The 25,175-nt window shown below is 48.7% G+C and overlaps 1 protein-coding gene across 1 annotated transcript in view; it reads left to right on the forward strand.

The window, feature by feature from the left end:
• Positions 1 to 25,175, forward strand: part of DIS3L2 (DIS3 like 3'-5' exoribonuclease 2) — a 382,925-nt gene that overhangs the window by 334,982 nt on the left and 22,768 nt on the right. Inside the window, exon 14 of the mRNA XM_007462755.1 lies at positions 8,212 to 8,291. Within this exon, the coding sequence (XP_007462817.1) occupies positions 8,212 to 8,291 (80 nt within the window). The remainder of the gene's footprint in view (positions 1 to 8,211; positions 8,292 to 25,175) is intronic.

Raw genomic sequence — 25,175 nt, forward strand, 5'->3', positions numbered from 1 at the left:
TGAGCAAGTTCTTTCTTAAAAAGCTTTCTCCAAGTCCAAAAAGACTTCAGTGGACTTAGGAGAAAGAAACTTAATACATTGCCGTAGAGTCACTGTGAACCAAGCGAAAGCCAAGTCCACAGCATCTTTGTCTTATAAAAGAAAGCAGAGAGGAGATGGGAAAAAAAATAATGCTTAGGAAATCCAAACCAAACAACGAAAACTAAGGAAGAGAAACTAAAGATCACCTCAGAGAATGTGAAGATTTCCTTCTAATAAGATTTTTCAGTTGCAAAACCAAGGCTCAGGTAGAGGTAACTTTTCTCTTCTTTTTAAGTATGCCATAAATGGCACACCTCAGATGTTTGAACTATGATGGGATTTGCCACTTTCAGCTTAAGGAAGAGTTGGACACCCTGCAAGACCAGTGGATTGTGAGGGGAAGAGTCGGCCATGCAGAGGCTGGAGGCTTCCCAGTCTGGTCCTTGACCTGCATTTGAACCTTGGTCCTAATAGCTAGCAGATTGAAGCAAGCTCACTGGCCTCCCAGAGAACCCATGTTGCTTTGAACTAGAGCAATGCTGGCCACAGAACCAGCACTCTGCTTTCACCAGCTACCTCTCTCATTACTCCCCTGTGAGAGGAACTCGGTGCTGGGTCGTGGAGGTTGCCCCTGTTCGGTCACGGAGCAGCCTGCAGAGAGGGGAACCACTCTCTTATGCCCGGCCTGCAAGTGCCGTCCAGGCCATGGCCAGAAAGAGAGCCGGTTGCCTGCCAGAGGTCATCTTGGAGCTGTTGTGGACGAGACAGGCAATTAATTGCTAAACTTCTTAACACATCTCTTACCCTACCAAAGTCAGGCCAGCGTTTTCAAAAGCACCAAAGGCTCTGAGCTGGTATTACTTAGCTGATGGAGTTTAGTACCAAGTGGCCTGTGTGTATGTTCTCCAGGAATGTGGCTGTTTGGGAAAGCCAGCTGTGCACGTGAGCAGATTAAAGACCAATTTGCTCATTAGCCCAGGGGAACATCTAGCAAGCCACCCCTCAGCCACCTTTCCTGTCCCGTCCCATTACTCTTTTTCAGTTATTCTTATGAATGTAATCTGGCCCACTGGCTTCACTGGGCTGGTGTACAGAGTAAGGTCATGCTTCCTTTAATGGTTACATTATGTGACTCCATGGACCCCTCTGCTGCTTAGCCTGGGGTGTTCATTCTTCCCCTTAGGTTCACCTAAAGGCTCTTCCTCAAGCAACGTCTGAGAACCCTGAGGAAGCCTTCGTTAGTCCTGAACCGGTCGTTCTTACCGCTCACCTGTTGTCACCAGCTGGGAGGATGGCCCTGTGGCCTCCCTTGCCTCCCCCTCCCACCCTAGACCCGGAGGGGCTGCAGGAGGACCTTTTGCAGTCCCAACCCCCGTAGGGCCTCTACCCCCACGTTCCCACAGCCCGTGGGGAAGGACTGCAGCCCCTTCCACTCACCCAGGCTCCGTCAGCTCGCCCACGGTGCCGGTTTCCCTGAGGCAGGAGGGCCCCCAGAAGGAGTCTCACACTCCAGCTGCCCAGGGCCTACCCTCCTCTGTGATCTGGCCTGAGCCCCTGAAAGCAGAAGGCTCTTCTCTTTCCTGCTTGAGAGAGATCGGCTTGTCCTTTGTCCAGAGGAAAGGCGTGTCTCTAACTAGACCCATTTAAAGGCCTGCTTCCTCTGCTGCAAGAGGCCGACAGAGCAGCCTTGTTACTGCCTCGTGGGCCCTTTGCCGCCTTCCCTCCTTACCCAGTACCAGGGATGTTGTACGGTTGGAAACTGTCCTCCCAGGGAAGAGGTTGACTCATAGCGGGCTCTTCTGCTTGACATGGCAGCTGCCTCTGGAAATGGAAAGCTGGACCTCATGAAGTCTCTGAGTAGCTGTCATCCTTGCAGGCCAACGTTCCAAGCTGAGCCACTCTGTGGATGGACCCCTGTAGGCCTTGATTAGAGCCAGCACTGGCACAGATGGCAGCCTGTAGGCCTGCCTGTTTCCTTGCCACGCTTGGCTCATGGGGCATATTCAGTAAATACTGTTGAGTGAAGGACCGAGTGCCTCTTCATAGGCACTGGCAAGATGGGAGCCTCTTGGCACGGAGAGGATTTGAGCCACTGCTTGTAGTCTGGTGGCACAGCGACTGAGGGGTGGCACACGTGCGGCAGAATCTCTCTACAGAAGTGAGAGTAATTACAAACTCGGATGAAATTGGGTGACTTTAGGAGCTTGCAGGGGAACGTGATTCTGTGTCTGTAAAATTTTTTTTTTAATTATTTATTTCTGGCTACGTTGCGTCTTCAGTGCTGCACGCGGTCTTTCTCTAGTTGCGGCAAGTGGGGGCTCCTCTTCGTTGCGGTGCGCGGGCTTCTCATTGCAGTGGCTTCTCTTGTTGCGGAGCATGGGCTCTAGGCGCGCGGGCTTCAGTAGTTGTGGCACGTGGGGTCAGTAGTGGCTCGCGGGCTCTAGAGCACAGGCTCAGTAGTTGTGGCACATGGGCTTAGTTGCTCCGCGGCATGTGGGATCTTCCCGGACCAGGGCTCGAACCCGTGTCCCCTGCTTTGGCAGGCGATTCTTGACCACTGTGCCACCAGGGAAGTCCCTGTGTCTGTAAATTAAATGACTGGAGCAGTTAGTCGCTAACAGGTCAACGAGATGCTCCAAATCTCTACTCTGCAATTCAGCTCAGCGACATGCTTTGGGCACCTGCTGTGGACAGAGATAAGGGCACTGAGTGCCCAGGGTACCTGGTGAAGCTACCCATCCCGAACCCTCGGACTCACTGGGGAGAGCGGCCCTGCCTCCAGTTACCAGAGGAGGGAATAATAGAAGGTCCACTTTTACAGAGAGAATCTCAAAGGATGTGTGGGATCTTGCTGGGACAGACAGGAAGGACTCCCCTGGAAGCAGTCGTGGCACAAGGAGGGGCCCAGAGGTAGGAGAATGCACGGCTTGGTCCAGCCTCATGCAGTGAGCTGTGCAGTTGTAGAAGGAACGCATGGAGCTTTGCAGCAGGACGACGCCGGGGCGCTCTTCCCTGCCTGGCAGACTCGTGTTTCTCCTTCAAGATGCCCGTCCTCTGCCCTGGGGCCCTCCCGGGTTGGCATACCCTCCTCGGCACTTGCCACCCCACCAATCCCTTGGTCACAGTCCACATTTGTTCATGTGGACAGCCAACCCCCAGAGGGCCTGGACCGTGTTTAATTCATGAATATATTTCCGACATATAGACAACAGGAAGCCATCAAGGTCCTTACAGATGGAAGTGTCATCAGACTTGTGTTTAGAAGGATGGCTCAGCTGTGTTATGGAGAGTGGATTAGAGAGAGCAGAGCCAGGGCAGTGGAGTGTGTCGGTGTCCTTGAGAGAAATAATGAGCAATTACAAAGAGCGGCCGAGGCCCGGAAGGCCGGCAGAGAGCGGGCACAGCTCCATCGAGGCCCTGGCTCTGCTTTTCTCTGGGTCTTTTGAGTCTGCTTCCTTTGTGAGTTGGCTTCATTCTCAGGCTGGTAGCGAGCAAGTTGCAGCAGTTCTGGCCCCCGTGCCCGGAAGCACCCAGCAAACACTGGCCTCCGTTGGATCACATAACCATTCCTGAAGCAGTGCCTAGGGCCAGGAAATGCCGTGCACTGGCTGGCTTGGGTTCCCGATCAGTTACTGAAAGGTGCGTGAGGTTACCTTAGAACGGCCAGGCCCAGCCCCGGAGATTGGATCTGCTTACCCTTGAATCCCCTGGCCTGCGGTGGGAGGGTGTATAGCTGAATGAAACTAGAATACCATTAGGAAGGAGGAAATGACTGCTAGACATGCACTTACGTCTGCTTTGGGGACCAGCTGGACCGATTCATTCGTGTATTGAACCGTGCACATAGTAGGCACCTACTCCCACACCCACACATACCTACACACCTGCAGGGACATGCTTTGTGGACTGGTTTATCTAGGCAACAGCATCTCATCCTCCTGAATGAATATCAGACCTCTCATGGAGGACCCCATGCCCCACCCCAACCTCTGACTCTCCATTTCTCGACTTTTCCTTGGATCTTGTGATTGACTGTTCCATCTTCAAGATCAGACATGGCCTACTTTCTGACCACAGCCTCCAGTGCCCCCCACTTCCTCACCCAGTGACTCCCACAAACCCTCTCCTTGACCTCATGGACACCTCAGAGCCCAGTATAGGCCAGTGGTTAGCAACATGGACCACACTTCAGTCCTGCCACTTACTTGCTAATTTACTTAAACTACTCTGCAGTGTAAGGATAGGAGCCAACCTCGCAGGGTTGTTGGGAGGATTAAATAAAGTCACGCGTGAAAGGTGCCTAGGACAGAGGACGTACTCAAAGAATATTAGCTCCATACAAGACATCTTTCACCCAGACTCTTCTCTTTTCTTCCAGTCAGTCCCTTCCATTTGTATTTCCTGCCTGTTTCCCCATAGAGTCCCTGATCCATCTGTTGCCAGTATTATACCTCTACTCCCTTGATCCCTCAAACCTATTCTTCCGGGAAGATCCCACATGCTGCGGAGCGGCTGGTCCCGTGAGCCGTGGCCGCTGAGCCTGTGCCTCCGGAGCCTGTGCTCCGCAACGGGAGAGGCCACAACAGTGAGAGGCCCACATACCGCAAAAAAAACAAAAAAAAATCAGCACTCCCGGCCCTGCCATTCCTCCTTATCACGGGAAGCATCTACCTGGCTCTCCAAGGCAAAGATCCTTAGACATTGTCTTTGTCTCCTCTCCCTCTTGCAGACTTTATTATCTCCAGGCCATCGCCAAGTCCAAAATTCTGGTAAGGTGGCAAGAACACAGGTTCTGGTTGAAATTCCAGTTCTAATTGTGGTTTGAACAAATTACTTCACCTTTTTCCAACTCAAGTTCCTCACCTGTGAAAAGGAAATAGTAATACCGAATTCACGTGGCTGTGGTCACGGGGGACTTCTCTGGCGGTCCAGTAGTTAGGACCCCGTGCTTTCAGTGCCGAGGGCCCGGATTCGACCCCTGGCCGGGGAACTAAGGTCCCACAAGCTGTGCGGCACGGCCCCAAGAAAACCCAGAAACATAAAAAAATAAAAATAAAAATAAAACAAACAGAAAACCAAATGGTTGTGGTCAGGATAAAGGAAAGCCTTTACTTGGTAGGCTTTCAATAAATATGAGGCCTCTTCTGTCCCCATTTCCTCTCTCCCCATCTCCATCACCACCTCTGCTTACTCACCTTATTGTTGAATTGGTGTACATATAGTTTCTTGACCTTGAGAATCGCCCAGGAATGAAGCTTCCCATAATTCCTTCATGACTAAGGACAACAGCTTATATCTCATCATGCTTCTCATAAAGACTGGAAAATGCAAAGAAAGTAAAGCAACCACTGTTGCCATTTTGCTATCGTTCCTTCCAGTCTTCTATGCATTCTTTGTTCTTCTTTTAATGTAGTTTTTTTCTATCTAATTGAGTGCACATCCTGCTGCTTCTCATCTAATCCAGGTATTTTCCCAGGTTAACAAAACTTCTTTATAAACAGTTTAACGGCTGCATGCTATTCTGCATGTGACTGCAGCATGGTTTATTTTGCTATTGTTGGTTTTTTAGAGTCTTTCCAGTAAATAATACTGAGGTAAACAGTTTTGAAAAAAAAAAAAACCCACTTTTCCTCCTACGTTTATAATAATTTTCCTAAGCCATAAATTCATAACTTGAATCACTGAATTGAAAGATTTGAAAATTTCTAAGCAGTGTGGTCTGAACTAGACTAAATGAATATAGGCCTTACCTTAACTACAAAGAGGGAAGTAAAGAAAAAAGGGTTGTAATTAACAGATATTTTAAAATAATTGTTTTCTGTTTTACTGAAAGAGGGCTTGGAAGATCCAAGCAGTGCTCTGTGGGGAAAACATGCCTTTGACTTGAAGTTCCTGGGTCCATGATGGTAAAGGAGGGCTTGTTTCTGTTTTTGTATTTTCATCTGGGTCAGTGAGAGGACAGGCCATTCCTACAAGCTCGTTTCCCTCTAAGGAAGAGAATAATCATCCAACATCTAATGATGCAGATCATTAGTTGTGTCAACAGCCTTGCAGTTAAAAAAAAAAAAAAAGTTATAACAATGTATCCTCCTAATGTGCAGTTAATTTTAGTTAAAACTTCCCTGGTGATTTTAATTTTTTAATTTAATTTAACTTATTATTTGTTTGTTTGTTTGGCCTCGCGGTGCAGCTTGAAGGATCGTAGTTCCCCAACCAGGGATTGAACCCAGGCCACCACAGTGAAAGCACCAAGTCCTAACCACTGGACCGCCAGGGAATTCCTTCCCTGGTGATTTTTAAACCCAGTGAATTTGTAAATCTAGTAAATGGCCCTGCATTTGGAAATGTTAGAGCTGCCATAGCCAACTGGGCTCTAGCAAGACACACACAACTCACTGAGCTCGGGCTTCCCAGCAACACCCGAGCACTCCCCTCAGAATCCAGAGTTTGTTTTTTGTTTTTTTACATCTTTACTGGAGTATAATTGCTTTACAGTGGTGTGTTAGTTTCTGCTTTATAACAAAGTGAATCAGTTATACATATACATATGTTCCCAGATCTCTTCCCTCTTGCGTCTCCCTCCCTCCCACCCTCCCTATCCCAGCCCTCCAGGCGGTCACAAAGCACCAAGCTGATCTCCCTGTGCTAAGCCGCTGCTTCCCACTAGCTATCTACCTTACGTTTGGTAGTGTATATATGTCCATGCCTCTCTCTTGCTTTGTCACAGCTTACCCTTCCCCCTCCCCATATCCTCAAGTCCATTCTCTGGTAGGTCTGTGTCTTAAGTACCGTATGCTAACACATATATATGGAATTTAAGAAAAAAAAATGTCATGAAGAACCTAGGAGTGAGACAGAATCCAGAGTTTATTACCAGATTCCTTGTTCCTGATCTTCCCTAATCAGAAAAAGCTAATGAGTGCCTCAAAATTAACATGTCCAGGACTTCCCTGGCGGTCCAGTGATTAAGACTCTCTGCTCCCATTACAGGGTTGCAGGGGGCACGGGTTCGATCCCTGGTCAGGGAAGATCCCACATGCCTTGTGGCACAGCCAAAAAAATGTTAACATGTCCAAAACCAGACTTTGGACTCTCTACCCATCTCCGCTTTCAGTCTTCTCACTCAGCAATGAAACCACCACCTGCCTGGTTGTTTAAATCAAAAACTTGAACCATCCTTGATTTCTTCTTTTCTGTCCTCACCACTCCCCAACACCAAATCCATCAGCATATTCTGCCGATTCTACTTCTAAAAATTTACTTGAGATCTCAAATTGTCCATTTCTCTCCATCTTGCCCAACTGCCCTCTCGTCCCAGCCCCCATCACTGCTCACCTGCACTACTCGGTAGCCTCCCGCGGGGCCCCTACTTCTGCTCTCTCCTCTACGATCTTTTCTCTGCGCAGTAGCCGGAGGGATCCTGCGAAAACTTAACTCTGGTCATGTCACACACCCCTTCCTTAAAACATGTCAGAGGCTTCCCTTTGCTAGTAAGGTAAAGGCCAGAAACTCTAACATGGCTGAGAAGGTCCTGCATACCCTGCCCTGGCCTTCCTCTCCAGCATCATTGCCCACCATTTCCCCATATACATCCTTCAGTTCCTGCAGCTCCTGCACCGAGCGCTCTACACATGTTATGTTCTCTGCTGAGGAGGACCCTCTTCTCTCCCCATCCATCCTTTCCACAGTCTAGGTAACCCCTCCTTCCCACTTTCCCAGTCTAGGTCAGGTTATTTACTTCTGTAGAAACATGGGAGGTTTTTTCCTTCTGTAGAGAACCTATTTCAAAGTTTCATGTATATAAAAAAAGTTTTTCCATTCATCAGCATAATTATGTGATTGATGTCTGTCTCCTCTACTAGACCATAAGATCCTCTCTGCTTACTGTTCACTGTTCTTTCCCCATCAGCTAGCTCAGTGTCTGGCACAAAGTAGGTGCTTAATTTAAAAAAATTGGTTGCGTGCTAACTGAAGAAGCCAAGTCCTGGTAACAGTCCCCTTGACAACAGTGTCCCCGAAAGGTGCGGGCTCTTCCCAGAGGGGGCAGACCCGGGTTCTCCACAGCACATCACCTTGAGGGAGTGTGATGTCGCTTGTCTTGTTGTTGTTGTTGTTTTTCATTTCAGCTGTCAGAATGAATAGAGCATGCTACCTGAAACTTACTTGTTTTTCTCTTCTCTCCTTATTCAGATAAAGCTTGCTTTTACTCTGGACCACGAGACAGGATTGCCTCAAGGATGTCACATCTATGAGTACCGTGACAGCAACAAGTAAGTCACTCTGTGGGAAAGAGTGTCAGCTCCCCATGTCCTGCAGAGGTAGCACCCATAGCCTTCCTTACACCGGGCTTCCCCGACAAAGGGATTGTCAGGGAGGGAATCACACTTTTTGTGACTGTACTAGAAAATAGCTGGCACAAAAATGTTTCTCCTGTAAAATCTCTTTTGCCCTTCAATATAGGACTTGGAATACTTGTGTAGGAGCAGGTGTAATGTATTAGAAGTCTATTTCAAAGCAAGCCCTCCTTTCCAGGCTCCGGCTCTACTAGATACCCCCCTACCCACTTCCTCTCCAATCATGCGCTTGCTAATCGGGTTCACTGTGTGACTGGCTTTTGTTGTCATTCGGTCTGACTAAACTATGTTTATAGGTTTGTTGTGATACTCCACCTTGTGAATTTTTCTTTCTTTCTTTCTTTCTTTCTTTAAAAAAGCTTTTTAAGTTTTTAAAATATTTTTTATTGGAGTATAGTTGACTTACAGTGTTGTGTTATTTTCAGGTGCACAGTAAAGTGAATCAGTTACACATATACATATATTCACTCCTTTTTTAGATTCTTTTCCCATAGAGGTCATTACAGAGTATTGAGTAGAGTTCCCTGTGCTATACAGCAGGTCCTTATTAGTTAACTATTTTATATATAGTAATGTGTATATGTCAATCCCAATCTCCCAATTTATCCCTCGCCGCCCCCTTACCTTGGGAATTTTAGAGTTGGGGTATTTCTGGGTACTTACAGAGGTCTAAGTTGGTGGCCTTATTAGAAAGATGGCGCCTGGCATAGTTTTATACACCTCTTCTCTTCATCACAGACTGCCTCCTTGACTGTGTATTTTTGTCTGTGGGCCAGTGAAAGTGGTGCTGAGTGAGGTAAAGGGTGTGTGCCCTGATGATGACAAGGACAGTGATGAATGATGAGGGCAGCTCCCCTTGGGCTCCTACTGTGTGTTAGGCACAGGGACACTACGTCTCTCATCCCGCTTAGCTCTCATGGTAGCCTGAAGAGTCTTCTTTTATTATTGTTGTACTTGCAGAAGCTGAGGCCTAGGGAACGTGCGTAACTTGTTCAAGGTCACTTGCCACAGCTGTGTGAGGCGGCGTCAGCATTATCACATCAATTCAGGGAAGAAAATAGATGAAAGGCAATTGATGTCCCAAGTTGCTACTTTGGGAAACCTCATCGATGACAAGAATAGTCCCAACCTGGACTCAAGGACTAATTGTTTAAATATCCAACTGTTTAATTGTATCCAGTGGAAGGATCAAACAGGCACAGGCCAGTGGAATCATACATTACCTTCCAGAAGAGAAACTCGCGTCTTCTTCAAGAGCTCATGCTCTGTTATGGGTGGAAGATGGGTTACTGTGTGCCTTTGTCACCAAATTTCCATTCAGATTACTTTCAGTGCATTATTCCTCTTTGTAATTTATCTTTAGGAGGATGCTATCGTCAGCTATTGTGTACCCTAAATTCCCACCAAGTTAATCATTCAGAAAAGGTTGACCAAGCATCCTTTAACACCATCATTTCTCCTCTTGGATGGCACTGTTTCTGGAAGACAGTCACAGGATTTCTAGGCCATTGTGTCAGAGATACAATCTCAGCTTCTGATAATGCTTAGTTCAGTAGAGAAGTGGGGCTAGACTTCTCTGGGGTCAGGACTGACGGGGACAGGTGAGCTAGTCCCTTGGTGGCAGCGGCAAGCATTGTTAGGGAGTGAGAGAATTGTAAGCGATAAGCCCTCCTTGTCAGCGCTGCCCTGAGCTCCCTGATGCTTGCTGGATGGCCGTGGATGGCAGCCCCTCACGCGACAGATTGTGGCCGCAGAAACACAGTGGTGTCAGGCTCAGGGGCGTTTACATACTCCAATTCTGGCCTGACTCTCTGCTCTTTGGAAATAAGGTTGGCAGAGTTTTTGTTCAGTGGGAGAAGGGCACCAGCTTTAAGTTCCTGTCTGAGCAGTTCAGAGGTCCGGTGACAACAACTTACGTTGTCTTTGAAACCAATCGGAGAAAACAGCCTAGCTCTGTTTCTTGGCCTAATTCCCAACTCCTAGCCTATTATCAGAATAAACAATGTAGGAGAGAATGTAGGAGCTGTAAGTATTGATAAGCTTTGGACCAAAGACCTGTAAAAGGAAGCCTTTGTGTGGGAAACTGGGTAGGAGCCATGATCTCGGAAAGTATGACTATCAGATGCCTCATTGGTCCCTCCCTACCATTCTCTCTTGCTAGAGGCAGTCTTGGGGTTCATTCTCAACCCGTGGACAAGTTTTCTAACCTCCCCGAGCCTCAGGTTTCTTCATCTGTTAAGAACAAAGGGACTAATGATAACTTTTCTGGCATGATTGTCATGGGGATTGAATGGGAAGACATTGTCGCCGGCCTAGCACGTAGAGTGCCCACAGTAAACGTTGACTGCCTCTCCTGAAAAATCGTCTCAGAAAAATCCTCATGACTTCGCTTCTGTTTTCCCAGTGCCAGCAGGGCTGCATCCCTGCACCGTGGCTGCAGCTGGCAGAGTTTTGAGTGGGGAAGAGGCTGGTGCACGCTCCTCTGACAGCCCTCAGCTGTGAGCGCTCTGTCCTCTCCCCACTGTGAACTGTGAAGTCAAGCATGGAGAACCCCATGAGCTTGCCTGTGACTTTCTCCTCTCTCCCAGGCTCTGCCCTGTGTTCCTCTGTTTACTTTTAGGGACAGTTCCCTCGACTACCTGAATCTCAACATTGGTGTTGAGGAAATGGGGAGATTCCACCCCAGGCCCTAAGGGGCCCATGTTGTCTCAGCCAAGTAACATGAAGGCAACGGCAGCAGAGAGATGAGCTTCCGCATATAAAAGAAATTAGCTGAATATTAGTTTGGTCCATTTAATAATTGAAACCACCGCTTTTATCTGGGTATTCTCTGCAGTATAATTTGTAGTCATTTTCGTTTTTATCCCTGCCACATTCAGTCCATCAGCAAAGAAGTTTTTCTGAGTGAGTACTGTGGCGCTCGGTAGTTCTCCCCAGTGGCCTTTTCCTATTAAATGGAGTAGTCCTGAGAGTAGGCACTCCGCTTTTATACTTCCTGGTCTCTCGTGTCAGCTTCCTTTCCTGGAATATCCGGGTAGCCCCAATCCGTGACTCTGTGTCATCCCGTTCTTCTCCATCAAGAAGCTCGTTTAGCCTCTGTGCTCCAGGGAGGACAGGCGCTGGGGCTTGTCCATCTCTGGTGGGACTTAGACCCTGGAGGGCATTCTTAAAGCTCTGAGGTCATTAGCGGAGAGAAGCTGAGGCACCTATTGTGCCTCAGCTTAGATTAGTAAAGCTCTTCTCCGTGAATTATTCTGCCAGCCTCCCAAACACTGTTCAAATCTGCATCTAAGAGGTGTGAGGCTCCGGCCTCCCCACCGCCCTGACAGGTACTGCCAGTTGCAACCCACAGACCTGGGGACCACCTTCCTTTTCTCTGTCGCAGAAACTTCACCTGCCTTTAATACGCAGGTTAAATCCAGTGAATCCAGAACTGATTGAAAGTCATGTGTTTCCAGTTAGGGCTTGGAGGTCTCTTCAGAGAGCAAAGAACAGGCCTAAAAGTGTGAACAAGTGATTCATGAGAATTCAGTTCAACATTTATTAAGCCCCTACTCCATACAAGGTATTGTGCGAGGCACTAGGGAGACAGAGATAAATGGGGCCTGGTCTGTGACCTCAAGGAGTTTGTGTAAATAGAAGAAGGCACTGCAGCACCCTCCAGGGAGCGCTTCAGCGGTAAGAGTTGAGAGCCGTGGGAGCAGTGCTGAGGCCAGTGACTGCTTCTGACTTGGGAGCAACTCCGTGGATGGTGGCACCCTGCACAGACAAACAGCTTTGTCCACAGTACTCCCCACCGTCCTCCTCCTCACCGCCAGGACGGACGAGCTCCTGTGCAAAATGCCCTCCCTGCCTTTAGCTCTTTCACCTCCAGCCCGTCCACTCTGCACCCTGAGGGAGCTTTACATGCCTTTTCATTCTGGTTGCTTTTGCGACGTTATTTTTGTCTTCGATGTTCTGCCATTTTACTACATTACGTCTAAGAGTAGATTCATCTGTATAGCTTAGGACTCAGTGTAGTTCTTCCCATTTCGAAATTATCTATTTTCTGTTTTATTCTCCCTAATCTGTTCTTTTGGAGCTCCTGTTAGAAACCTACCATCTTATTCTTTCTCTTTTTCCTCCTCCTTTTCTGCCAGTGCTGCATTGTGGGGCACGTCCTCAAAAATGTCTGTCGGTTTACTGGTCTCCTTATAGCTGTTTATAATCTGCTCTTGGATACCCCTTCCTGATTTGGGTGTTTAGTTTTAATTTTTAGAAGTTCTCTTGGGAGCTTTTTAAAATCCGCCCATTATTTTTTTTTACTGCTCTTTTTTTCCTGTCCTAGTTTTTCACTATGATTTCTATTCCTTTCATCTCTTCCAGTTATTTTGATTACACTTATTTCATAGCCTTTTTCTTCTGATTGTTCGCTTATTTCTAGTGCTAAGGGTACCAGTTCTCCCACGTGTAGTCTCTATTGACTTGCCTTTATGGTGGTTCATTTTTTCACACGGTTTGTTCTTTTTTATCAGGAGATTGTCTTAAGCAGGGGTTGTGTTTACTGTGAGAGTCCCATATGCCCCCGGTTGTGGATGCATTCTTTCATTGCTTTTGCCATCATTCTGCCATGATCCTGGGAGTTCCGTAGGTCTTTTGCCAGTTTGGTGTTAACCTCTTGGCTTAGGATTCCCAGAACCCGGGTAGTGTGCATTCAGCCTCGACACACACATGCGGTACAGGCTTGGGATCCCATCCCACAAAGGAGCGCCTCCCCTCCGCGCCATATAGAGACATTCCTCTGGGCTGTAAGAAAGGTCTTCCTGCTCCCTGTTCAAAGACCAGCAGCCCTTCCTGGATCCTGGCTTTCTGCAGGGCTCTCAGTTCCAGTTCCCGGCCAGGTCTTCTCCCTCCTGTGGGCATGAAAACCTTAACTCCTATAACGGTATCAAGGTCTCATACCCCCGGCCCTCCTTTGCTATGGTGATGATTATGGCTTTGACTTAGTTTCCTCTTCATTTCAAGTAGCTGGGAGTTTTCCCTTCTTTCTTTAATGCTCAGTCATAGATTATGCTTTTGGCGTATCTTGTCCATCTTTTCTATGTGTTTGTGTTGGGAAAGAGGTTCACATCAGTTCAGTTTATCACCTTGTCAGAACCAGAAGTCTAAATAAACTTCTGAAAATGTGAGTCTGATTACTCATTCATTCGACAAGCACACAGAGAGTTTCCACCGGGTACCAGTACAGAACTAGTCACTGAGGCTGCAGAGCTGAATAAACGCTCACGTGGCCCTCAGGGGCTCATAGGCTGGCGGAAGGGACTGGGCACCCGTCACCAGAAGACAGCTCTGTGATTAGACGCTTACCTGCTCCAGCGTACCCCACATTCCATCCTGCCAGACCGTCTTGAGTCTGCCGCATGCAAGGTGTCTCTGTGTGACCATGCCATGCCCCGTTTCTAGAACACCACTGTTTCCCACCGCCCGCTCACAGCCATCTGGGTAATCTCTGCTTCTCCTTCCACTCTCAGCCAAGTATTACTTCTTCTGGGAAGCCATTCCAACCCCTGACAACCATCACGAAAGGCTGAGGCATGAGTGCCTTCTCCGCCGTCCTCTGCCACACCTGCCGCGTCCGCGTCTGCATCAGCGCTCATCGCAGTGCCCTTCAGGCACTGGTTTACTTGTCTCTTGCTTCCTCTACGCTGAGTCCTTCTAAGGTCAAGGCCTTGTTTTGTTTATTATTTCAGTACCCCTAGTGCCTAGCCCAGGGGTTGGGGGACCGAATTGAATCCTTTTAGAGAGGGAACCTGGCTACGCAGCCTTTGTCTTTCCAACCTTTGTCTTTTCATTTTTTGTGGGATTATCATGAGGATTAAATTATACGTGACATGAGGGAAAACGGTTTCCTTGGCTGGTTTATGCATTCTGAAGAACTAACACGTAGAAGGAAGAGACTGCAAACATTTGATTTAATTCTGTAAATATAGTAGTAATTGCAGTTATTTACATCACTACCTACCATTTTTTGCCTGATAGGAGGGCATAGTAATAATGATAAAGAGCATTAAATAGGCCAAGAAAACTTGCAGAAGCTGAGTATAATTGCAAGGCTACACTTTGTTCACGACCTGTAGAGTTTCTGATCCAGGTAGCATAATAGTGATAGGAGCTACCACCTCCTGGATGCCCACAACTCACCAGCACTGGGCTAGGGGCTTACCCAAGTTATTTCTAGTTTCAAAACCATTCAAGACAGGTCTTATTTTTATAGTTTTACAGGTTTTAAAAAAATAGTCAAGGAGGTTATATTATTTTCACAGTTTTACGGATTAAATAAAATAAAAACAAAACAAGGCTGAGAGTCAGAGAGGTTAGCCTGCCCTAGGTCACACCATGGTCAAGAGCAGAGCCTGAATTTTCCTCTAGTTCTAGCAGATTCCAAAGCCCATTCTGGCCTGCCCCTGTGAAGGGGAGGGACGGGGAAAGGGGGCTGGGCAGGCAGAGCGTCAGCCCGCGGTGCTGTTCTCAGGTCCCACAGGGGCCGGCCTGCCTCAGGACCCCTGCCGTGCCCAGTCACCCCTGGGCACAGGGATCCAGAGGCCCAGGGCCATTTGCCTGGACGGGGCTTCTCGTGGGCAGCCACAGCCCACCCCTTGCCCTGCACAGATCCATTTCTCCGCTCGTGTGGGGAGCAACTTCTCTGTGGCTCCCGTGGCCTCTGTTCCCGAGGAAGAGCTTAGAAAGGACGTGTTAATGGGACAGACTACCACCTCTGCTGCCCATTCAGAATTCTTCTCACCTTCAGCCAGCACCTCAGCGGGTCTTGGCAGCTTAGCTGGTGGTGTGGCTCAAGACTTCGTTGGGAGGTTCTGAGCCCTTGGTTGTCATATCCTTCTCAGGACAGGGTTGACACATATGTCCATGTGTCTGTTCACAGTCGGGAGCAAGGGAGCACCAGGAGAGTCCCTCCCCACCATGATGCGACTCCTCCTCTCATCTGCTGACCCCTGGATACGCAGCGGGAAGAATCCTGGCAGTAGCATCACTTGTAGTTCAGAGGGACGCTTGTTGTGTTACCCCTGGCCTGAGCTACCTTGGGTTCCATCACCCCCATAGGCGTTAATGAGCCCAGCTCTGTGACTGCCTCTTCTGCTGTCCTTGGTGGCCTGCAAAGAAGAGCCACTACCAATCTCCTTAGCAATGCTGGTGTTCCTCTCACCAGCACACTTCTGATGAGCCTGGTGAAGGGGGTGTCCTGTGGGCCCTCCCACAGTCCATAGGCCTCCGCTAGGTCTTCTGGACCCAGCAGGCCCCTTCCCTCAGCCTCTTTCTTCCTTCCCCAGCTGTCTGCCAGGGCAGCTCACACCCTTCCACTTTGCTCAGCCTTAGCTGTCACTGTCTGCAGGCCTCTAAGGACCACTCCAGCAGCGAGTTTGCCCCGTCCCCTAGGGTCTTTGAAAGGGTGCTGAATCCCACATCCCAAGAAAATTCGCCCAAATCAGTGAATCCTTGCTCATCTCATCTCCTGGCCCCTTTGATGAAGGCCCTCAAATCCTGCTAGCTCACCCTTCCCACTCTTGGTATATAATCTCTTTCTGCCTTATCAGGCCCAGCACATCCCCAGCCCCATTTCCCTGGCATTTAAACCTAGTTACGGGCCTTGACGCCCCAGAAATGAGGTGGGGGATGCAGGGTGGGCCCCCTGCATGTCTTGCAGCACAGGATGTCACTAGCCTTCCGCAGGGAGTGTGGGCCACCTTTCTGTAAGCTGCCTCTGTAAGAGGCCCTCTGGCTCTCCGGCTTAGCCTGCAGCTGCTGGTTGAGGGACCTCAGCCTGTCACCGTCTCCCTGCTGGGCACCGTGTGCCTCGCTTCATGGTCCTGGTAGACGCTGCACCTCCCGGGCTCTCAAATGCTTGAATCGACACGGTCGAGCAAAGGCTTTTTCCCAGGTCACCACTGGTGAGTCTTTGAGCAGCTGGGCCACTACTTTATGCCAGGGATTCTTCATGTCCCACATTCGACTCAGAAGAGTGTTGTCTCTGCCCACTGGGTAGTAAGCGAGCCAGGCCCCAAACTCCATCTCTTTGCCTCTCTCTCAGACCCACTCCAGTACCACTGTGTTAACACATCAGGTCTGCTGAGAAGCAGATGCCAGGACAGGATTAGAAGGGAAGAGAAGAGGAGAAGGCAGGAAGAGAGTCTTCAGATCTTGACACAAGCTCGGCCCCTGCGGAGGAGGGCGTAGGAGGAGGACTGGGTAGGAAGAGTCTTGGGCTGCAGCCCAGTTTTAAGAAGGTTCAGCCAGACTGATGGGAAGTCCTGAAACCAAAGTCACCTGCTGGAGGAGCCTCACATCCTGCAGGTCCTTCGAGTGCTTAGTCACCGGCTGGGAGCAGCCCTCGGGAAGTGTGGCCTTGGTGTCAATGCAGTGGTGGGTCAGGGGCTGCGGCTGGGCCACCAGGCAGTTTATGCTCCTGTGGCAGGAGAGCTGAGAGGCGCCTTTTCATGGCCACCACCCTCGGGCAGGAGAAAGAGCAGGGCTCCTGGAAAAAGCCCTGCATTTAATTCGTTTCCTCCTCTGCTTGGTTCTTGTCCTCTTCCTTCACCTAAATAAGCAGATGGAATATTTCCCAGCAGCCCTGACAACTTCAAACCAACACTAACACTTCCCAGTGTTCCCAGTACTTTGGAAATGACACTCTGTGCCTGCCTGCACCTTGGACCTGATGCCAGTTCCTCAGGCTAAGGAGTGGTGTTACCTGAGAGCCTCCAGACCTCCCGCTGACACTGCCAGGTTAGAATGAAGAATGCCTTCCTTGTTCCTGGTGAAGCCCTTGGTTAGGAGAAAGGAGAGCTGGAAATCAAGGGGGAGGAGGAGGGGTTTTGGGGAAATTGGAGGCAACTCAGCCAGAGAAAGGTGCCAGAAGTGACCTCATGGGAGCAAGCCGGCAGCTGCAGTGGGCGTCTTAGAGTCGGCCGCTTGCGGTGCAGGTGGGAGCTCACTGTTTTCCACCGCAGCCTTTAGTGTCGGGCTTTGGTGTGACGCAGGCATGACTCCTGCTTAAGCTGCTGGAATCAAGATGGTGATCGGTGGGCTTCCCTGGTGGCGCAGTGGTTGGGAGTCCGCCTGCCGATGCAGGGGACACGGGTTCGTGCCCCGGTCCAGGAGGATCCCACGTGCCGCGGAGCGGCTGGGCCCGTGAGCCATGGCCGCTGAGCCTGCGCGTCCGGAGCCTGCGCTCCGCAGCACTAGATATCTAAATGAGATTAAAACTCAGGAAGGTGTCACTTTGTTATACAGCAGAAACTAACACACCATTGTAAAGCAATTATACTGGAGTAAAGATGTTTAAAAAAAAAAAAAAAAAGATGGTGATCAGTGAGGGATGTGCTTCTCCACTTCCACACCGTGCAGAGAGATGGTGGGGGGGCTCCTGTTGCCTCCCACCATCTCACTCCATGCAGCAACAGTAATGATATCCTGGGTGCCAAAATGCAGTGTTTCATTTGACCTGAGTTTTCCCTATAGGAAGGGAAGGGGGGTAGTATGAACACTCCCACTTATAGAGAGGGAGGCCAGTTCCCCTAGTGGTGCCCTGGCCCACCCAGCTCAAGCTGTAAACCAGAGGTAGAGCCAGCAGGCTTCTCCCTGGGATACTGCCTCAGCCATGTGATACACGGCAGGGGTGGGGCCTGGAACAGCTACACAGAGTGATGCTGAACTTGCCTGTGGGTCCTGGGCAGGGAGGACAGCAAGGCCTGGGTCAGCGAGACTGCCTTCTGTGTAGCTTACATTACCATTGGGTTACAGTCACCCAGTCTCCCACAAATGTAATGCAGCCCACAGGTGGCCACGGCAGGGAAGCTCTTACTCAGCTGTGTTGAGTCAGCACCCTTTCCCTTACACTTTGGGGGATGGTGGGGGTCAGCGAGACTGCCTTCTGTGTAGCTTACATTACCATTGGGTTACAGTCACCCAGTCTCCCACAAATGTAATGCAGCCCACAGGTGGCCACGGCAGGGAAGCTCTTACTCAGCTGTGTTGAGTCAGCACCCTTTCCATACATCTTGGGAGAATGGTGGGGGGCGGTTGGGGGCGGGTGGAGCCTGAAGTCATGCTGTAAAGCACTGAATTGTCTCATCAGCAGTTTCCTATGCTGCCGGGCCAGGGTGCTCAGCCCCTGATAGAAATTGCTAGCCCCTCGGCTCCTGCCGGCATTCTAAGGGCAGAACTGATCAGAGTGAGGAAATGTGGAAGCCAGCGGCAATGGGGAGATTATACTGGACAGGGGCCAGATGCAGACACATCATGCACACTGGTCCATGTCTCAGCGCGTAGTGTGACTTAATATCCACTCCACTATTTTCTTCCATAGTCCACACACTGGAAAATAGATTCTTACATAAACTCACTTTGTGAAACTTATTTTTGAACTATGACATGCATAGAGAAAAGTGCACAAGTCATGTGCATCTAGTTCAAAGAGTATTAGCAAACAAACACACCCATGTAACTATCACCCAGATCAAGAAATAGAACATTTCGGCACCCCAGGAGCTTCCCGCATACCCCTCTCTCCTCCAGGAAGGAACCCACCGTCATTACTGCTGACACTACAGATTAGTTTTGCCTGGCTTTGAACTTCACATAAACGGAATCATTCAGTGTCTTCTCTTTTGTGTCTGACTTTCTTCTTTCAGCGTTATGTTTGTGAGAATTCACCGTTGTTGCTGCATATAGTTCTAATTCATTCATTTTGATTGCTGTAAGTCTTCCTTTGTATGGATACAGTGTAATTTATCCAACCTGCATTAATTCAGTCAACATTTGAGCTGTTTCCAATTTTGAGGTTGTTATAAATAATTCTGCTTATATGTGTCTTTTGGTGCACACAGGCACATATCTCTTTTGAGTGTATACCTAGGAGTGAAACTACTAACTCAGAGAAAATACCCACTTTAGTGGATACTGCCAAATGATTTTCCTAAGTGGTTGTACCAGTTGAACACTCCTGCCAGCAACATATGAGATTTCATATATTTATTGGCCATTCAGTAGAATGCGTTTTCAAATTTTGTGCCCATTATTCTTCTAGGTTTTCCGTTTTTCTTGTTGACTTATAGTTCACTCTCTTCTGGGTGTGAGTCCTTTGTTGGTTATACATGTTGCAGGTATCTTCTTCGACTCAGTAGCTTGCCTTTTTACTCTCTTTGGTGGTGTTTAAATGAACAGAAGTTCTTCATTTCAGTGTAGTTCAGTGTATCGGGTTTCTTCTTTATGGTTAATTCTTCTTATATCCCATTTAAGAAAACTATATAAACATCATGAAGACATGTTTGGTATTAGAGTTCGCCGAGAAACAGAACCAGTAGGATATATATCTATATCTTTATATTTGTATACATATAAAAGGAGATTTATTATGAGGGATTGGCTCACGTGATTATGGAGGCTGAGAAGTCCCGTGATCTGCTGTCTGGTAAGCTGGAGAACCAGGAAAGTCAGTGGTAACTCCCAGTCTGCGGGGAGAAGATAAGACGAGAGGGCAAAGCAGTGAGAGGAAGAGCTCCCTCCTCACCCTTTGGCTCTGTTCAGGCCTCCCACGCTGGGGAGGGCAGAGTCTACTTTATCCAATGCAAGTGCTCATAGACACACTCAGAAATAATGTTTAATCTGGGCCCTCTGTGGCCTGTCCGGTGGACACAGGCAATTAGCCACCAAAATGTTCCTACATTATCTCGTAGAAGCTCTATTGTTTTACCTTTTCTATTTTAGACCATAATCTACTCAGAAATGATTTTTGAATATAGTACAGCAAGTTTCATTTGTTTTCCGTATGGACATCTAATCGACCCAGCGTCATTCCTACTGCTCCACAGGGCCACCTTTGTCAAAATGAAGGGTCTATATCCTCACCGATCTGTATCTCCACTCTGTTCTGTTTCAGTGATCTGCATGTCTCTTCTTGTGCGAGTACCACACTGTCTTAATCATTGTACCTTTACTGTAAGTCTTGATATTCGGTAGAGTTAGACTTTTCCACCTTGCTGCTCCTCAGTAAAGGGCACCTAGCCTATTCTTGGCCCTTTCCATTTCCATGTAAATTTTAGAATCAGATTGTCAGTTGCCACACACATGCACACAGACTTGCTGGGATTTACACTGAAATCAAGTTGGGAAAAAATTAACCCTTTTATGATTGTCTTCTGCTCCACAAACATGGTATATCCCACTCTTTATTTAGGTCTTCTTTAATTTTTTTCAGTGACGTTTCATAAATTTTTATGCAGTGGTCTTCTTGATTATCTCTCATTAGATTTACTCCTAGGTATTTAATATTTGTGATACTGTTTAAAATGGTATTTATAAATTTCCTTGTCTCTTTGTTGCTGATGTATGGAAAGACAGTTTATTTTTATTGACCCTGTGCCCAGTGACCTTGCTTAATTTATTAAATTCAAATAATTCATCTGTAGATTTTTTCTGATTTTCTCTGTACCCAGTTTTACTTGTTCCTTTCCAGTATCAACACCATTTGTGTCTTTTTCTAGCCCCATAGTGCTATACAGTATTCAATGGAAGTGACAATAGCAGGCATCCATGTCTTGTTCTTGATCTCAGAGAAAAGGGTTTTTACCACAACCTCACTTGTAAATTATGAAAACTTACACTAAAATCCCCTTTTGTATGTATACATTTGATTTTACTTTTCCCCAAGTTGATCTTTCAATTCGAAGGTACTTTTAAGTTTGAAATGTGGCAGTGGTGGTTTTTGTATGTTAAGAGGTAGGCAGATGGAATATCACAAGACTGTGACTCCTTATTTTAACCTTGCGAGGAAGACTTTGCCTTGTCCGTTTCACAGACGGATCGCGTGGCTGATACAGCTGAGCAGGGATTGTAACAGGTGGTGTCAGAGCCAAAGCCCAGGCTGTTCTTACTACTCCCCGATTCCCTGGTAGAATATTGAATGTGTAAGCCCCAAGGTCACAAAAAAATACCGCATTTGTCACAGGCTTCCAAGAGGAGAGTTGCTAAGCTGCTTCACAAGTACGCTGAACACCTTTTCCTTTTCCCTTCCCCATACCTCCTTATAGCACTGTCGTCTGCACATCCGCCTTTCTCTGATTTCCATTGACATGGAAGCAAACTGGGGCAGCCAAGTCTCATGCTGAAAGGAGCCCTCCCTGCCTGCCTGTGCAGCTGCGCCTGCAGCTCTCCTCAGCCACCGGGCTGAGCCACCCATCAGGCTAGGTACAGCGCCTTCCCTGGCCTCTACTGCCATTTGGGCTTTTCTCTGATGCCAAGGAGGTGGGCGGTGAGGATTCAGGGCTTTCCTTCTGGTCAGGCTGCTTGGGTTGTTGGGTGGGACTGTGTGTTTTTAAGCCCTCAAGCTGTCCCAATTTGAGGATTATGCAGACACACAGAGTCTTTCTCTGCTGAGGTTTGGAGAGAGGAAGGAAGAGTGCAAGAAGAGTAGAGACCCAAACCCAAACAGGCCCGGGGCTGGCAGGGGCTTCCAGGGCCCGAGCCATGATGTGAGAGTGTCCCTTCCTTCAGCCCAAATAACTACCCAAGGATGACCCAAGACAGAGAATTCTAGGCCACCAGGAACTCTCGAAACTGAATACTTTGCAACTCTCAAAGACCTTATAAAAGAGAGTTCCCTTGGTTGATTTAACACAGGGCTACATTAAGCAAACAGCATTTTTTCCTTCTTGTTAAATTTCCTTTGTGCAGCTTTGCCGTTCCCTTTACTCATCTTTTTGCGATGGACTGCAATTCTGTCCATTCTAGGAACCTCCTAGGGCTGCAGCAATCCAGTGTGACTTGGAATCCTTCAGTTGTTTTTTTCCAAATGCTCTTTGAGCATATGGTGACATGATTTGACCAGTGAGAGAGGATGGGGAAAATTAGCATTTTTGTTTTCTCTGTACCTCTCTCTCTCTGCCATATATGTACGTTTTTCAGAATTCCCTGGCACGATCTATGTCTTTTCTGCCACTCTGGGTATTTGTCCAGCCACAGATTCCCATCCCAGTGGAAAGACTGCTCTTTGGCCCCTGAGGCTAACCTTTCTAAGTTGATGGCTCAGCTGTTTAGTTTTTAAACCCAAGGAGGGCTGTCCCTTTCCAAGACCTTGAGGAGTGCTAGAAGCTGGTGGTATTCAGGCCAGTCCCATTTGATGAGCAGGTCCACTCAGTTCCTGGCAAGTGCTGCCTGCCGGTGGGCTGCACCAGCCTCTAGGGCATCTTCAGAATCTTAAAGTAGCAAATGCCTCTGCCGTAAGCACCCTCTCTTGGGTAGCTGGAAGTCAGAGCCCAGGCCCAGGCCACAGAGGCCTGAGATACTCTGAGGGAGGTTAGCCCATGCAGGAAATGGGCCACAGGATTGCATGCTGGCTCTAAGCCTGAAGAAAGGTGCCCATGGCTGGCACCTCCTGCAGCTGCCTGGCAGGTAACCAGAACGTGCTTGGCTCTCTCGCTTTTGGCTGTGCTCTCTGTGGGGAAGTGTTTCTGATCTGTCCTCACTGCCACTCCCCAGCTCTCTGGGGCATTGTGGCTTTTTCTTGGTGCTTGGGCAGGAAGCCTCCAGAGCCTGAGAGGGTTGCTGTGCTTGATGACAAAGGCCATCAGTGGATATAAATCACTTAGATATAAATCACTTTATTTATTGAAGAGGAATTGAACACGATTACTCTCCCTTCTGAGCACACTTCTCCAAAGGTGGACACTCAGGTGGGCAGAGACCTCACAGAGTGACCAGAGCAGGTGCCCAGCTCATGCCCGTTGAGTCAAGCAAAAAGCAAGTGACCCACTTATGCAGCTGCTCTGAAAACCCAACCCAGCAAAGCCTAGCTGAGATGCAGAACACACAGCCCGCCACTGACTGCAAGCTGCCCCCGGCCAGCCCCACATGACCCCACGACCCAAGGACGTGCCAGGGGCTGCTGGGCCAGGCTCCAAGGTTGAGGATGAGTGAGACACAGTGTCTGCCTCCCAAGCCCAGGAGTGGGCCGGTGTGGCAGAGGACGTGGCTCGTTTCCTGGGGTCGATGAGGACCTCGCTCCCATCACCCTGGAACTGAAGGGCTGTGGGGAGCGCTCAGAAGCAGGGCCCTGCGCTCGCCGGGCAGCAGCACTGCGCTCGCCGGGCAGCATTCCTCTCTTGGGTGTCCTCTCGATGGTGTCTCCCTCAGTGGTGGGCCGGCTGTGATCTTCTCTAAACACCTTCGTGTGTGAACTCTCTGGAACTTCACAGAAGAAATGGCTCTTGTTTTAATGTATGAACGTATTTTTTGCTTTAATGGTGTCCGCTGGACATCATGTCGCCCTTTTTAATAATTTAGGATTATTCACAATGTTTATATGGTGATACAAAAGCATTTTCCTTAGGCTCTACTGTGCTCTGAGGCTTTGCCTCTGCTCTAAATACTCCCACGGTGCTGTGTGCTTTCACTCGACTTTACTGAGGCCCTCCCTGGCCCAACTGTCTTTGTGTCCACCTTTACAGTCAGGGCCCGTTGTCACTTCTCTACTGCTGTCCAGGAGACACCAGTAGCACCCTCTCAGCCTGGCTGTGAGCATGAGGTGCCATGGGGGTATGGAATCAGCCAGGAAGCCGAGTCTAGTAGTCAGAATTGTCCATCAAGAAGAGGAAAGGGTCTGAGTGGGGAGCGAAGGGGGGACTTCCCTGTGAGTCACACTCGACTCCTGGCTCCGGCACCTGTGTTGGCCCCCAAGGCTTGGTCTGTTGGTTGTTTCCTGGTTCTGCCCCATGTATCGGATACTCAAGATTGAGTATGTGGTTGAGTTTTAGATAAGTGAGATGGTGGTGTACTTTTTAAATCAACTTGAACTGAATTGTTTAGTGCATCTGTCATGTTGGGAAATTCTTCCTTAGTTCTAACAGCCCTCTGGTTTCATCTCAGTCTGTTTCCTCTCATTAATTAGTCTTCAGTGCAGATGAAAGACCAGTTAGCTGGTCGCCATCTTCTGCGTCGTCAGTATTCTAGGAAACCGTCAGATCTTCAGTGTTCCGCTCTCGAAGCTGAGGGAAGCCTTCACGCCTCTCGGCTTTCTCCTGGTGTGTTCTCCAACTGTCAGGCTCATCAGACCTAACTCTTACGTGGCCTGTGCGACCGTTCGCCTCCTCAGAAACGCCAGTACTTTGCTGTGTGTCCTGTGAGGCAGGCTCCACCTTAGGCTTCATGACCCATGAACTCCTTGCAGTAGAATGGGGGAGGTTTTGTGGGTAGAGTGTGTGAAGGAATGCGTGGAAAACCACTTTCCTCAGATCCTCTGAGGGATCCATTGCCCAAAGTGCTGAGAACATTGCTGTGGGAACTCAGTAAATAAATGCCGAAGCAAAGAGCCAGTTTGTGACTAAGAAAATTCTCATGGGGAGGTAGGGGCGTGAGTATGTGTTTATCTCCTGACTCCCTAGGCCCAAGGGCTGGGACAGTATCTGTGTCCCAGCCCCTAGCACAATGCCTGGAATGCTGCAGGTGCCCAGCAAGTGCTGAGTGAGCATCTCCAGGGCACTGGCTGCATTTGCTCTTTCCCCCCTTCATGTTCTGTGTTCTAGCATATTCTTCAATATTCTAATGACACCAGACTCTTGTCACCTTAAGGTTTTTATAATAATAATTACTAATACTTACGGAATGCTTAACAACATGCCGGGCCCTGAGATGAGAGCTTTACGTAATGTGTCTCATTTAATCCTCCCCCTGAGGGGTGGGAAGTGGAGGTTAGGGAGGTTAGCCGTCCAGGTTACACAGGCCGTGTATGGTGGACCCCCCCCCCCCCCCCCC

Source organism: Lipotes vexillifer, unplaced genomic scaffold (assembly GCF_000442215.2).
Source record: "Lipotes vexillifer unplaced genomic scaffold, Lipotes_vexillifer_v1.1 scaffold860, whole genome shotgun sequence".
Lineage (NCBI taxonomy): Eukaryota > Metazoa > Chordata > Mammalia > Artiodactyla > Lipotidae > Lipotes > Lipotes vexillifer.